Source organism: Lynx rufus, unplaced genomic scaffold, assembly GCF_022079265.1.
Source record: "Lynx rufus isolate CCGP_SWC_20201006 ecotype Redwood Valley unplaced genomic scaffold, mLynRuf1.p SCAF_16, whole genome shotgun sequence".
Taxonomy (NCBI): Eukaryota; Metazoa; Chordata; class Mammalia; order Carnivora; family Felidae; genus Lynx; species Lynx rufus.
Window position 1 is genome coordinate 6,020,372 of NW_025814830.1, and position 16,517 is coordinate 6,036,888.

Below are 16,517 nucleotides of genomic sequence, written 5' to 3' on the forward strand. Positions count from 1 at the left end.
AAGCTATTGTGACTGTGAGTCTGCGCAGTGCCTGGTACACAGAGAATCTAAACAGAGGGCAGCATCAGTATCACCTCTTTTACTTCTTTCTTCTTTCCCGTTAAATATAATTCCTGTCACTGAGACCAACCACTATGGACCTGAATTATTCAAGAGACAGGTGGAACCAGAAGCTTCTATGCACTCTAGAATTTGAACAATCTAATTCTTGATGCATTACCCAGTAAAACAGTGGCAGGAATGGTGATGGAGGGGAGGAATCTCTGAGTCACATCGAAGCATCCAGTAAGATTTCTTCAGGTTAAAAAAAGCAATTGGTAGGATCACTTCCTGTCACAGGAAGATGTTTATAATGCGGAAGAAAAACAAATCCTAAAGCAAATAACTTTATTTCTATCATTCCTTTTTAAAGAACCAAGGAAATATAGAAAATATAAAAAACCACACAAACAGCTGCAATTCAGGGGGGAAAGGAAGGACTGACGGGGCCCTCGAAAGCAACAGCCTCCAGGATGGTCTGAGCTGCATCGGGGATGGGGGCTCCGAGAAGACGGGCTCTCACATCCTAGCTTGGACCCCAGTAAATGAGAATCCCCAGGGGCTGGGACCCCGGCACCTGCCTTTTTAATACAAGTTTTCCCATTAATATTCACTCTGCAAGGTCTCGCCCTAATGCCCGAGGGAACTTTGGTAACATTTCCTCTCTTCCAAAATCCAGGCTGAAACCCAACTAATCCTGAACTAAAGCTCCAGAACAGCACACCAGATGGCACCTGTTGTTTTTCGGGATCTCCGACTCTGGAGGAAATACATCCCGCCTGCCACGTCGTTTCCGCTCTAGGGCACCTGTCTGCATTTGGGACTGTGGCTCCACTAGTGTTTCACGGGGCCCGGCCTTACTCCCCACCTGGAGTCATCGTCTTCTTCTCTGTATGACATCAGGCGGGGAGTAAGTCCAAGAAGGTGGTGAGAGGATCCTAAGCGATGAGGCGTGCTGGTTCTGGGCGGGCATCTCCCGCGGTGCCCCAGAGGCCTGGCGACACCCAGACAGAGGGACGCATCACAGGGGGCTCTCTGGCGATGCCCAGTGAACAGCCCTGGACGGTGCCGGGACGGGGGCGGCCAGTCCCTACGCCCCGCGTTTTGCAGCTGCTGGCGCTTGCAAGTCGCGTGTCTGCACAACCTCACTGCTCCCAGGAGATGGTCTGGACCGGTCCGAAGACTTCAGGTCTTCCCTCGCCTGGAGCCGCCTTCGTGGGGGGAGGGGACGGGAAGGCTCGGGCAGGCTGCAGGCCAGCGTCGCCGGGGCCGCCAGATCTCGGTTCACTTGGGGCCAAGGCACTCCACAATCCCATTCCCCTTCATGCCGTCAAAAAAGAAGAAGTTGTTGTGAGGAGGGTCCCTTTGAGACAGGGCCTGGGGAGAAAAACAAGAAGAGGGCTCAGCTCAGATGCTTTCAAACGGATAACAGGGCGAGAAAAAGAAAAAAACCTCAAGCACAAGATCTTCTAAAACTGCGCAGTTTGGGCACTGGCTCTCAAAGGAGGTGGATTTTGCTTCCCGGGGGCTAACGGGCCATGTCTGAGACATTACTGTGCCTGCCAGGCTTCTGCTTTGTCCCTTACCAGTCGGGGGGTCTCTGGACAAATCAGTTAGCCTCGCCGAACCCCGTTTTCCCATGTGAGATGAAAACACTACCTGTACCGTCCTAGGCTTAAAAGAGATGATGTACCTCAACTGCCTGAAAGTACACTCCACGTGCAGGAGCCTGCTGGCCACGGGCAGCAGTAATTATTTATGACTGTCCAACTGAGAAAGGAGGCAGCTTGTCCCGACACGGTGCAGGCGGCAGCCGTCATCACCTGTGGGGCCACACACTGATGCGGAAGCGGCTCTCCTAGGAGGAGACACGTTTCCTGCGATCTTCTGCATGTTGGGCCGGGGCTAAGATCCAGAAAGGCTGGGAGGTACTATTTAGCCATGGAAATGGCGATTATTTTGCGAGGCTAACAGAAGTACACAGCACATTAAAAAAAAATTTTTTTTAATGTTTTATTTTTGAGAGCCAGAGCCAAAGCATGAGTAGGGGAGGGGCAGAGAGAGAGAGAGAGAGAGAGAGAGAGAGAGAGAGAGAGAATCCAAAGCAGGCTCCAGGCTCTGAGCCATCATCACAGAGCCCAACACGGGGCTCGAACCCACAAACCGTGAGATCATGACCTGAGCCAAAGTTGGAGGCTTAACCAACTGAGCCACCCAGGTGCCACACCCCCACAGCACCTTTAATATGTTCTTATTTACTTTTCGGAGAGAGAGAGAGAGAGAGCGAGCATGCGAGAGAGTGAGCACGAGCTGGGGAGAGACAGAGAGAGAGGGAGACATGGAATCCAAAGCAGGCTCCAGGCTCTGAGCTGTCAGTACAGAGCCTGACATGGGGCTCAAACTCGTGAATCACGAGATCATCACCTGAGCCGAAGTCAGACACTCAACCGACTGAGCCACCCAGGGGACCCCACAGCACCTTAAAGATGGGGCTAGCCCTCCTGAAATTACATGCTGAATCATGTGTACTAGAGGAAGGACTCATACGTGTCGATGAGTTTTCTCAGAGGTTCTTAATCAAAAAGGACTGCCATTTAAAGACATGGACATCATCCAAGCAAAAACCTCTAGGCAGGAGCACCATGCCTGTCATTCTTAAAGGACCTTTTTTACAAGGTTAGGAACACGCTCGAAATATCTTGAACTTCTCTCTGAATTGGGCACTAATCCCAATCTGTTCCTTCATCTGTAAAATGGGGATAATTATACCTACTTCAAGTGGTTGTTCAACCATCCATCCATGGAAACCACCTAGAGCATCCACCCCTGTGCCAGGTATCGTGCTAGGTACTGAGGATTCTGAAGCATGGTTAAGACAGAGGTTCGCTTCCCTGCGCACACATACAAAATGGCAAATCGACAGCACCTGCCTGGTATAGTTTTTGGTGAACATGAAACACGATCAAGCTTGCCACGCGTCTGGCCCGTAATAAATTCTCAAAAAGTGGGAGGTACTATTATGAACAGGAGCCAGGGGGTCTCTCACCAAACTGTGAGGAGATCCCAGGCACTCAGCCGGGTGGAAGGGCCCAAGAGCCCACAGTTAGAAGTTCTAGACCCTAGAACTCAAGTTACAGGAGGTGATACAACGGGGCCCGATATGGCTGCCGCCGCCATACTGCAGGCAGAGAGGCCTAGCAGGGACAGCGGGAGACAAAGGAAGGACGACTTACACCTAGGGAAGCATGACAGGACAAGGGACGTGGACGGAAGATGTAGTGTTTGGAATGATGGCAGGAAGGAAGAAAAGAAGAGGATTCCAAGGGAAGAGACTTACGTTTGCCCCCCGCCTTCTAACATTTATTATTATGGGTGGTCAGATGGTCGTCAGGAGAGAAGGGGGGAAGGTCTGCGGCCCTCAGATTGTGGAACCCTGGTGCCAACTGGCTGAAGGCAATACTGCGTTAAGTAAGGGTGGGGTGGCAGGGGGTGAACACGGGGCAAAAGGTAAAGTGCTTCCCAAGCAAGATGGGGGTAGGGGGAGATTCCAAACACACCCAGCAACCAAGAATGCAGAGTACTCTGGCCGTCTGGGACAAACAGAAACAAGATGCGGGCAACAGCTGTCCCCAGCAGGCAGGAAGGAGGGGGCTGCATTAGAGGTTAGGACTGGGATGCAGGGAAGCCACTGCAAACAGTGGGGTCAAGGCCAGCTGCCCCGACCCCTAATCTCCATCCCACGTGAAAAACCCAGGGAGCGGCTTCTCGGCGGGGGGTACAAAGTGTGGCCGAAGACACAGAGGCGGTGTCCCGGGTCCATGCGGACAGCACCTGAAGCACAAGGGCCGAGCGGGGAGGGGCACAGGCTCCGAGGCCAGACGGCCCGGGCTCGGATCCTGGTGCCGCCATTCTCTGCACCTCGGCTCCTCCTCTGTGCCTCGGGGGTCGCACCAGTTCCCACCTCCGAGGGTTGCTGTGAGGAAGAGATGAGCACATCCATGTGAAGAACGCGGTCCGAGTGAGGGTACAGGGTGGGCCTTCAATACGCGCCGTTGCGGTGTTGTCACGTCACGGTAACAGGCTACGGAAACGCGTCTGTTCCCTTAGGATTCTTCCATCGCCGCCCTCCTTCCCGCCCAGTCTGTCTATAGGCAGCTTCCCAACCTCAGCGCAGGCTTCTGGGCAGCCCTACCAACCGACCGGGTGCACACACCACGATTCTCACGGCAGTCTGGGCTCACCAGAAGGCACGAGCGAGGCAAACGGCGCGGCCATCACATCCCTCTCTTCTCCGTCTACCTCCCTGGTGCTTGCCCTGCTCCCTAGGACACAAGAGGCAGGGAGGACACAAGAGGGTCTGAAGGAGAGAATTTGGTTCAGAGAGAAGGACCAGGAAAGAGAAACAAGAGCCTTTAGAAGACGGTGGCAGGACCATCAGACTCAAATGTCTCCAGAGCAGACGTACTGACTTCAAGACAAAGTAGCGAGAGTGGGGTCTCCACACGCCTCTCCCGAGCTCCAAGATGACGTGTGAATGGGCTCGGAAAATCATTTAACGAGGCACGACCCCACTCCAAGAACAAAAAGGACAAATCATCACCGCCAATCTACTGAAGCAGTCAAGGACCTACAAAAGGCAAAGTGAACATCTTTGGGCAAGTATCTAAGTCCCAAAGAAAGCATTTGGGAATATGCTAGAATTCTGACAACCCAAATGTTCCAGAAGAGACTCAAAACGTTGTGCTAGTTACCAGTTACGGGACCCCCAGTTGACTTCCCTTCTGAGAGGGACGATGCCATCAAACCTAACGTTTTCACAGGTCACCCTCTGCAGAGCTCCATGGGGCTCCCAGCACCGTGCACACGCTCCCCTGGTACCGAATGCCCCCTTCTGAATAAACACCCATGGCGTGTGCATTAACAAGAAGCTCCGATGCCACAATCGAGGACAAAGAAACACCGCTTGAAGTAGAAGTTAAGGGCACAGGTCTTGGAGGCCCATCTCCGGGCCTCGATGTCCTCCCCTTACACGGAGATCATGACAGTACCATTTCACAGAGCTGTGAGAAGCAGAATACGTGACAAGGGTCAGAAGCACCACGCAAGCAATCAGTACAGTCAGGGGACAGTGGCAGGTACACCTGAAGACACTACGCCCAGCTCCGGGCACAGCACAGAGCAGACACTCAAAGATCATTTGCTGAATGCTCATCGGGATGGGCGGGAGGATAAGGTAGAAAAGGGAAGAAAGGAAATAGGGCACGAAACAAGGATGAATGGGGTCAGAGAAACCAGGCAGTTCTCTAAGGCAGTCATGGTTCTTTCGGTTGGCACTCTGACAAGGTCACGGTGGACCAATGATCTGCTCCTCAGGGACTCTTTACCTTCACAATTTCCTGGGCCAGGATCCCTCCAACCACTGCACACACGGGGGCCATCTCAGAGAAGCAGTACCTACAAGAAAACACAAATAAAATGGAGCCCTGAGGAACAGGAAGGCTGGTAGGACATCTGGCAAAGGTCAGGAGTGGGCTTGTGAGAATGAAAACTTCTCCTACCAGGAGGAGTCCATCCACACGGCAATGGTAATGCTGGCACCTAGGCGTGAAAATGAAATCTGGTCCAGGAGGTTAGCTGGCAAAGACCTCTGAACCTTGGCAGGCAGGAATTGTTTCACAACATTTTTTGTTTAAGTTAAAGGAAAGACTATATCTGTGCTTCCTAAAAATAAGGTCAACAAATATCAGATGTTTCGGTGCCCCGGTCACATTCTCGCAATTCTCCTCTTACCCACAACGGGCAGTGGGTCCTATATGCTATTCCCAGACAAATGTCAGGAAGAAGGCCTGTGTTAACATGCAGGAGGCATGGGAAATCTGGGGCCTGAAACTGAAGCATGGGGACAGAAAGTCTTCACTCCTCCTATAGATACCAACCCTTCTGGACCGGGATGGGGCATCCAGAAGACAAATTTTGGCCCATACTGTCACCTGCCCCTCCAAATCACAGGTCCTAGGCAGTAAAACACTTTTCTACCACCTCCCCAGAGGAAGTGTGCTCTGCCAGTTCTCAGCCCTGAACACAAAGGCATTTTTCCTTTATTTTTACTTTTTAAAAGTTTATTTATTTTGAGAGAGAGAGTTTGAGCGCGTGCGTGGGAGAGCCTAAGTGGGGGAGGGGCAGAGAGAGGGAGAAAGAGCATTCCAAGCAGGTTCTGAACTGTCAGCATGGAGCCCAATGCAGGGCTCAATCCCAAAACTGTGAGAGCCAAAATCAAGAGCCAGATGCTTAACCAACTGAGCCAGCCGGGTGCCCCACAAACGTATTTTTAAAATGAGCAAAGCAGAACACAGAGAAGTTAAGGGGAGAGCTTACCTAAGGACCCCACCACCAGGAGACTACCTCTAAACTTCCCAGTGTGGTACACACTCTTCCTGATTTTTCAAAGTGCACGTATGAAACACACATAATCAAAAACCCAAGTAATATTATTCACTCTGCTCTGTAATCTACTGACTGATACTTCTGTTCCACACAGCAACACACATCTTGGCACAGGTGTCCAAATAATTCCTTATGGCAAATTCCTACATGTAGAATTTCTGGGTCCTGACACATTGTGCCAAAATGCCCTCCAGAAAGTCTCTGCCAATTCAACTCGTGCCTACTGTGTGTGAAGGTGCACATCTCCTCACGGCCTGGCCTGGCTGGGACTGGCATTCCCGTCTGTGCAGCCACAGCGGTAACTTTGACTCCAGATCATCAAGGTCCTTTACAGAACTATAAAACATATAGAGAACGATACCACAGAAAAACTAGTCATCCATAATCCCTCTACTCAAAGACAATCAAATGTGGAAATAGGTTTTCTTTAAAAAAAAAAAATTACACCTATACTCTGTGTGATACTGTACAATTTATTTATTTTTTTAGTGTTTGTTTATTACCGAGACAGAGCGAGACAGAGCATGAGCATGGGAGGGGCAGACAGAAGAGGAGACACAGAATCTGAAGCAGCCTCCAGGCTCTGAGCTGTCAGCACAGAGTCCGACACCGGGCTCGAACCCACCGAATGCGAGATCATGACCTGAGCCGAAGTCGGCCGCCCAACCGACTGAGCCACCCAATACTGTACAATTTAATATTTGCCCTTCTTCTCTTAAAAGTTTATCATCAGCAAAATGCTAGCAAACCTAACCAGCAACATGCAGAAAGGATTACACACCATGATTACATGGGACTCACAACCCGGAAAGCACGGTTGGTGTAACATCTGAAAAGTCAATCAATGTTAGTACTGCGTATTAACCGAATAAAGGGACCATAAACACACGATCATCTCAACTGACAGAGAGAAAAAAAAGCATGTGACAAAATCCAGCACCTCTTCGTGCTAAAAACATGCAACAAACTGGGAACAGAAGGAAGTTTCTTCAATCTGATCAAGGGCTATGAAAAATCCACAGCTAACATCGTATTTAATGGTGAAAGACTGAAAGAAAATGTCTTCAGTCTGATCAAGGGCTTCTATGAAAAATCCACAGCTAACATCATACTTAATGGTGAAAGACTGAAAGCTTTCTTCCTAAGAATGTCTGCTCTTACCACTTCTATTTGACACTGTGCTAGAGGTTCCAGCCAAGGCAATTAAGGAAGGAAAAAGAGACACGACAGCCAGATTGGAAAGGAAGAAGTAATACATATTCATAGATAATATGATCTGCTATATAGAGAATACTAACGTATCCAGAGAAAAACTATTTGAACTATTAAATTTATTCAACGAGGTTGCAAGACAGAAGATTAACATACAAAATGTATACTTCTATACATTAGCAATGAACATTCTGAAAATGAAACGAAGACTTTCATTTATAATACACCACCCAACAGTATTTTTTTTTCAAAACAATAGAATATTTAGGAATAACTTAACAGTAGTTGTGTAAAACTTATATTCTGAAGACTATAAAACATTGTTGAAAGACACAAAAGACCTAAATAAATGGAAAGATATCCCACGTTCAAGAATTGATACATTTGGGGCGCCAGGGTGGCTCAGTCGGTTGGACGTTTGACTTTGGCTCAGGTCACGGTTTTTGAGTTCGAGCCCCGTGTCGGGCTCTGTGCTGACAGCTCAGAGCCTGGAGCCTGCTTCAGATTCTGTGTCTCCCTCTCTCTGCCCCTCCCCTCCTCACACTGTCTGTCTCTCTCTCTCTCTCAAAAAGAAACAAACATTAAAAAAAAAACTCAAAAAAAAAAAAATCAGAACACTTAACATCATTAAGGGGCCGATGCTCCCCAAATTAATCTATATATTTGGCACAATCCCAATCTAGCTGCCTTTTCTGTAGAAATGGAAAAATGCATTCTAAAAATTAACATAGGAATGGAAGAGACCCAGAATAGCCAAAACAATCTTGAAAAAAAAAAAAAGCTTTAGAACTCACATGTCTCAATTTTGCAACTCACAACTACACAAGTATAGTCATCAAAATACTATGGTACTGGTATCTATATGGACAGACACATAGATCCATGAAGTACACGGGAGGATCCAGAAATAAAGAAATACATACATGGCCAATTGATTTTTGACAAGGGTGGTAAGACCATTCAAAAGAGAAAGAAAAAGTCTTTTTACCAAACAATACTGGACAACTGGGTCTCCACATGCAAAAGAATTAAGCAGGACCCCTACCTCACACCATGCACAAAAGCGGACTCAAAAATGGCTCACAGACCTAAATGTATTAGCTAAAATTACAAAACGTTTTTAATGTTTATTTATTTTGAGAGTGAGAGAGAAAGAGAATCCCAAGCAGTCACCCCTCTGTCAGCAGAGTCACATGCAGGGCTAGACCTCAAGAACCGTAAGATCATGCCCTGAGCCAAAATCAAGAGTTGGATGCTTAACTAATTGAGCCACCCAGCTGCCCCTAAAACTACAAGACTCTTAGAAGAAAGCAGAAGAATAAATCTTCACGACCTTGGATCAGGCAATGGTTTCTTAAACGGTATCATACCAAAAGCACACATAAAAAAAGAAAAAACAGAATAATTGTATTTCATAAAAATTAAAAACTTATACTTCAAAGGATACTTTTCACTTCAAAGAGGGTGAAAAGACAATCCACAGATTAGGAGAAAATTTTTGTGAATTATGTATCAGATAAAGGACTTGAATCCAAAGTGTACGGAGAACTATTATGATTAACAATAAAAAGATAAACCAATTAAAAAGTGGTCAAATGATTTGAACAGACATTTTGCTGAAGATCACACACAAATGGCCAGTGAGCCCATGAAGAGATGCTCTACATAATTAGTCACTAAAGAAATGCAAATCAAAACAACAGTGAGATAGGATTTATTGCCCACTAAGGCTAAATAACAGACAATAACACTTGTTGGCAAGGATGTGGAGAAACTGGAACCCGCACAAAGTGCTGGTGGAATGGTAAAATGGTGTGGCTGCCGTGGAAGACAGTCTGGCAGGTCCTCAAAATGTTAAACAGAGAATTACCATATGAATCATCAACTCCACTCTTAGGTACACACACCCAAGAGAGATAAAAACTTATGCTCACACAAAAACACATGAATGTTTATAGTGGCTTTAGTCGTTAATTGCCCAAAACTGGGAACAACCCAAATGTGCTTCATCTGGTGAACAAACTGGTGTACCCATACAGTGGACTACTGCTCAGCAATACGAAATGAGTTATCGACTTCATATAACATGGATGAATTTCAAGTGCATTAAGTCAAGTCAAAGAGGCCAGACTCAAAAGGCTACATGAACTGAACAGATTCCATTTGTTACACTACTGGAAAGGCAGAACTGCAGGGATAGAGAACAGATCGCTGGGTGCAGGAAGGAAGGTGCTGCCCTGTTATCAAGACTCTACAAGAGAATTTTTACAGTAATGCCACTTTTCTATATCTTGACTGTGGTGGTTACATAACTCTATACCTTTGTAAGAATTCATGGAACTTTTTTTGTTCTTTAAGATTTTATTTTTAAATCATCTCTATGCCCAACGTAGGGCTTGAACTCACAACCCTGAGATCAGGAATCGCACGCTCTGGGGCACCTGGGTGGCTCAGCTGGTTAAGCATCCAAGTCTTGGTTTCGGCTCAGCTCAAGATTTCATGGTTCTTCAGTGTGAGCCCAGTGTCAGGCTCTGTGCTGACAGTGTGTAGACTGTGTGGGATTCTTTCCCCACCCACTGACCCCTTCCCTCCCCTGCAAAAAAAGGACCACGTGCTCTACTGACAGAGCCAGCCAGGAGCTCTGAATTCCAAATTCACGGAACTTTATTTATTAAAATTTTATTTATTTTGAGAGAGACAGCAACAGCACAAGAAAGGGAGGAGCAGGGAGACGGGGCGGGAGGGGGATGGCGCGGGGAGAGAAAGAGAGAGAGGAAGAAAGAGAGAATCCCAAGCAGGCTAAGCATCACCAGCGCAGAGCCTGACATGGGGCTCGAACTCACAAAACCGAGATCATCTCTGAGCCAGAATCAAGAGTTGGACTCATAACTGACTGAGCCACCCAGGCGTCCTATGAATTCATGGAACTTTAAAACAAAACACACACACACAACTCACATTACTATCTAACAAAAGATAAATTTTACTGTATATAAATTATTTAAAGATTTTTTAAGTTTATTCATTGACATCATCTCTACACCTAACATGGGGCTCACACTCATGATCCTGAGATGAAGTCACATGCTCTTGTAAAAACACCACTGAGGAAACAAGTCTAAATAATAAAAACGAAACAAGAAAATACAAGCATCACGTCAAGAAACAATCAGAAGAACCCAGAATATGGGTGGCCTGGACTCCTTAAAAAAAAAAAAAAAAAGTGTGGGGGGCCTGGTGCTTGGGTGGCTCAGTCAGTCAGGCGGCTGACTCTTGATCTGGAGTCACGTCATGAGCTCACGGTTCCTGAGATCAAGCCCCACCCATGTCCAGCTGCGCACTGGCAGTAGGGCCCTGCTCGGGACTCTCTCTCCCCCTCTCTCTACGAGAAATAAATAAACTTAAAAAAAAGGGGGGGGGATAAACTGTTCTAGATTAGGAATTGGAAAACTTTCTCTGTAATGTACTCGACAGTAAATTGTTTTGGCTTTATGTGCCATACGGTCCCTGTTTAAACTCTTTGAGTCTGCTGTCACAGAGCTGTAAAAACTACAAAAGCTACCACAGATAATACATAAATGAGGAGGTGTGGAATAAAACTTTATTTACAAAAACAGGTGGCAAGCACAGTTTGCCAACTCCTGAATTAAAAGAGACACAGAATTGAAAGCAACTGATGAACTTGGATGTGTCCTTAAGGATTCAGCTTAAGTATCACGTCATCAGTGTCCCCCCCTCCCCGCGCCAAAGTAAAAGCAAATTATTAACGACTGAATCCAACCGAGTGGTCCGCTGGCATTCACCACTGGATGATTCTTTCCATTTTTCTGTATGCTTGACACTCTCTATAATAAACATCATTTCAACCTGCACACAGCACTGCACTGATCTGTGTCATTAACTCTTCAATGCCGTTCCAAGTTCTTTTTCTTTTAAATATGATAATGAATACCTTTTGTACATGAATTTTGCTCACATTATTTCTTAAAGGTATATTCTCAAGTAAATCAAGGAGAATTACTGGACCAAAGAGAGAACAGGATTCTTGATGCACATTTCCAAACTGCTTCCTAAAAAGGCTGTACTTTGGGGCACCTGGGTGGCTCAGTCAGTTAAGTGTCAGACTTCGGCTCGGGTCATGATCTCACGGTTCATGGGTTTGAGCCCTGTGTTGGGCTCTGTGCTGACAGTGCAGGGCCAGCTTGACATACATACATACATACATAACATACATACATACATTCATTCATTCATTCATTCATTCATTCTCTCTCTCTCTCTCTCTCTCTCTCTCTCCCCCTCCCCAACTCGTGCTTTCTCCCTCAAAATAAATGAACTTTAAAATATATATATAAATTAAAAAAAAAAAAAACAACCTTTTTCGGGGCACCTCGGTGTCTCAGTCAGTTAAGTGTCTGACTTTGGCTCAGGTCATGATGATCTTGCGGCTCATGACTTCGAGACCTGCATGGGACTGTGCTGTCAGCATGGAGCCCGCTTTGGATCCTCTGTCCCTCCCTCCCTCTCTCTGCCCCTCCTGTGTTGGTTCTCTCTCTCAAAATAAATAAACTTAAAAAAAAAAAAAAAAAAAACCTTTTTAAACAGCGAAAGTTGAATTACATGCACAAATTATGAATGTTCATCATAAATGTTTGTAATACTGAGAAACTATAAACAGCCTGAATACCCACCAATAAACTAATGGTTATATAAACAACCATCTATCTATCAAACAATGAAACATGAAGTACAAGTGAGGCTACTGATCCATATTTTTGCCGCAAACAGGTTGAACACATGCTGGAAAAATAAGGCTATCGTAAGGAAAGTGTGATCTCATTTTGCTATTTAAAAAGTGAAAAAAAATAGGGGTGTTTGAGTGACTCAGTCGACTTAAGTCAGCTCAGGTCATGATCTTGGGGTTCATGAGTTCGAGGCCCACGTTGGGCTCTGTGCTGACAGCTTGGAGCCTGGAGCTGCTTCAGATTCTGTGTCTCCCTCTCTCTCTGCCCCTCCCTCACTCTCTCTCTCTCTCAAAAATAAATAGACATTAAAAATTTTTGGAAGGAAGGAAGGAAGGAAGGAAGGAAGGAAGGAAGGAAGGAAGGAAGGAAGGAAGGAAGAAAGGAAAGGAAAGGAAAGGAAAGGAAAGGAAAGGAAGGAAAGGAAGGAAGGAAGGAAGGAAGGAAGAAAAAGAAAGAAATATAGGGTGCTTGGCTAGCTCAATCAGAAGAGCATACGACTCTTGATCTTGGGGTCTTGAGTTCGAGTCCCACACTGAGTGTAGAGATAGATCACTTAAATAAAACTTAAACAAAAATTGAAAGGAAAATTAGAATAAATAATACACGGAGAAGTCTGTGAGGTGAAACCCAAAACATTAACAGTGGCCACTTCTCAAGGGTGGGACTATGGGCGATCTTGTTCCTCCTTTCAATACTTCCTGGCAAGGGGCATCTGTTACTTTCATAATCAGAAAAGCAATACAGCTCTCCGAAAGAGAATAAATAACAAAGGACAGTGTTAGAAATTGCAGAGATGAGGGCAATGGAGACTTGTGCACAGCTCTCTCAACTCAAGCGAGTGCACCCTGCTCAGAGCTGGCAGAGGACAATTTGTGAGGGCAGCTCAGCTGCCAGGCGGCGGCTCATTTCCTCGCCAGCGTCTCTAGCCCATGTCGGGCCGTATCTCCATCTACCTGCACACAGACACTCTTCAAGAGGCCACCGGACACCTCTTACTTAAAGGGCAACAGAGTGGGAGCGCCTGAGCACATGAGGACCTAGACAAGGGAAGGCAGTTTCTGCAAAGAGGGTGGGCAGGGAAAGAAAACACTCTGGAAAGAACACCAGCCAGCAGCCGGTTAGGCTGTGGCTTTTTCCTTCGGGAAGGCAAGGCCTGCAGTGCACAGGCAGACTGTTCTTTTTTCAGGCCGTTCTTCACTCAAGACGCCAAATTAGTCACTAAGCTGCATCCTCACAGCCCGGCACTCGGCGTCGGCCTTGCTTGGTGGCCCCGCGTGGCCCAGCCCCTCCTCCTATAACAAGCACAGAGCAGACGCCACTTGCTTCTTACACACTGTTCTTCCTCCAACAGACGCATACCTGGCTGTTAGCAGGACACAGGGACCCCACCCAGCCCGCAGTGTTGTGAGCCCGACCACACAGGGCCACCTTACACAAGTGCCCCGGAGACTGCCGCCTCTTTTTGGCCGACGGCTTGGCAGATGGTTCAAGGCCCACTGCTGGGCCTAAATTGGTTGGGCTTTGGTAGGGTCTAAATGAGGTTCCCGGCCAAAGTGAAGAAAGTCAGGACCAGGAAAGGGAGGAACCCTGATATACTCTATTGTTGAAAAGAAATCAAGGTAGTACTGTGTTGTTACCAGAAATTAGCAGTGTGGAAGATCTAAGTGAGATTTTGGCTGGCTGCGTACTAAAACCTCGGGCAAGGGGCGCCTGGGTGGCTCCGTCAGTTGAGCATCCAACTTTGGCTCAGGTCATGATCTTAGGGTTTAGGAGTTCGAGTCCCACCTAGGGCTCTGTGCTGTCAGTGCAGAGCCTACTTTGGATCCTCTGTCCCCCTCTGTCTCTCTGCCCCTTTCCCGCTCAACGTGCATGCATGCTCTCTCAAAAAACAAACATTAAAAAAATAAATTAAAAGTATGGGGTGCCTGGGTAGCTCAGTTGGTTAAGCGTCCGACTCTTGGTATTGGCTCAGGTCATGATCTTGCAGTTCCCGAGTTTGAGCCCCGCACTGGGTTTTGTGCTGGCCTTGCAGAGCCTGCTTGGGATTCTCTCTCTCCCCCTCTCTCTGCTCCTTACCCACTCTCTCACACACAGACTCTCTCTCAAAATAAATAAATAAACTATAAAAAATTAAAGTAAAAAATTAAAAATAACACCATGGGCAAGTGATTGCATCTTTCTGAGCATTAGTTTCTTCATTTAACTAATGGGAAAATAAAAATAATAACGCACACTTCAAGCGATTATTGTGACAATTACATGTAGCTGTACAGGTAGGTAAAACACAGAAAATCTTCAATACGTGGTGCTATTGTCATTAGCTGTTGAGCTTTAATTTGGCTTTTCCTCCCCTAAATAATGGGTCGTTGCGAAGGGAGACCATGTACATAAGACAACTACCACAATGCCCGGTACGTAACAGCTGCTAAATTAAATAAACCCAATACGGCCACCATAGCTAGTGGTATAAGCTGGAGGCATTTTGGGCACCCTGCAGAGACGCCGAAAGAATGACGGTGAGATGATCCCAGAACTGCCTGGAAAGGGGACCCAGACCTAGTCGCCCTCTGGACCTCTCCAAGCAAATCCTAAACCTGCTGAGTATCAGAGTAAAAGACTGGTCGTCTAGGGCGAAAGCATCCCAGGGCCCAAGGGTGAGGTGCTAGGACTGTAGATGTCTTTGCTGCTGAGGGTATGGACTGATAAGCTACCAGTGGAGAATAATGGGGTACTAGCCACCAAATGATAAATGACAATCTTCTGACCCAGCCACTGCCTTTCCAGTAATAGATCCTGCAGTTACACCTGCACACATACAAAACGCGACTCACAAGGTCATACACTACGGCATTATGTGATAGCAAAAGCCTGGTCACAACTTGAGTCGGTAGGGGATGAGTTCAATAAACTATAGTGCTCCCATGTTGAAATACCATAGAGCTGCAGAAACAAGGGAGGGAACTATGTACTGATCTGGAAACTTGCCCAAAAGATGATATAAAGAGAAAGGTATAGAGTAATGTATATAGATTTTTTTTTCAATGTTTATTTTTGAGAGAGGGAGAGAGAGAGGGAGAGGGAGAGAGAGAGAGAGAAAGAAAAAGAGAGAGAGAGAGAGAGAAATAGAATATGAGCGGGGAAGGGGCAGAGAGAGAGGAAGACATAGAATTTGAAGCAGGCTCCAGGCTCTGAGCTGTTGGCAGAGTATATATAGAGAGTATATATATAGTGTATCTAGATTTTCTATTGCCTTGAGTTTTCAGCCACGTGAATATAAAGTATCTATGACAAAAGACAACCTGCACCTCTCTTACCAGAGGTCAATGGGAGCAGGCAGAATACAGCAAAGGAGGCTCTCCTCAGGGCTTTTGGTCTTAATAAAGGATCTCCCCAAATGAAGCATGTACTGAAAGCACGCAGTTCTCGATACAGGCTAACCTGTGGGAGACATGAAGACTAACCTGACGAAATCTTCAGGAAGCAGGTCAGGACTAACACCCAGGGAGTCAAGCACATCGTTTCGTATCTGGAGCAACAACTCAGAATCGTCCCCAAAGGTATCAGAACTAGGATCTCTTCCTTTATCTGTGCGGAACTTCAGGAGCACTGGAAAGACAAAAAAGGCAGGTTAGAAACAGGTCTTTTCATAACAAATGCTTCCAGATGCTGAGAACGAAAACACAGAAAATGGTACATTAATTAAAATGTGGGCCAAGTAAGGGGCGCCTGGCTGGCTGAGTCGGAAGAACGTGCAACTTTTGATCTCAGGGTTGTGAGTTCAAGCCCCACGTGGGGTACAGAGATTACTTAAATAAATACAACTTTATTTTGTTAAATTAAAAAACAATTTTTTTTTAAATTTGTATTTTTGAGAGAGATAAATACAGAGTACGAGTGGGGGAGGCACACAGAAAGAGGGAGACACAGAATCCGAAGCAGGCTCCAACTCTGAGCTGTCAGCACAGAGCCCGACGTGGGGGTTGAACTCATGGACTGCAAGTTCATGACCCGAGCTGAAGTCGGACGCTTAACTGACTGAGCCACCCAGGTGCCCCTGTTAATATATTTTAAAAACGC

At 46.5% G+C, this 16,517-nt stretch overlaps 1 protein-coding gene across 2 annotated transcripts in view; it reads right to left on the reverse strand.

Moving 5' to 3' along the window:
• Positions 1-372: 372 nt before the first annotated feature.
• SAE1 (SUMO1 activating enzyme subunit 1) overlaps positions 373-16,517 on the reverse strand; it is a 74,143-nt gene continuing 57,998 nt past the window's right edge. The window contains exons 7-10 of one of the 2 annotated variants that reach the window (XM_047077772.1): positions 15,902-16,046; positions 5,424-5,493; positions 1,733-1,862; positions 1,327-1,416 (exon numbers count right to left, since the gene is read on the reverse strand). In XM_047077772.1, coding sequence (XP_046933728.1) covers positions 1,734-1,862; positions 5,424-5,493; positions 15,902-16,046 — 344 coding nt within the window. In that variant the 3' untranslated portion in view covers positions 1,327-1,416; position 1,733. Of the gene's footprint in view, positions 1,417-1,732; positions 1,863-5,423; positions 5,494-15,901; positions 16,047-16,517 lie in introns of both variants that reach the window. The other variant, XM_047077773.1, reaches the window with a different exon arrangement.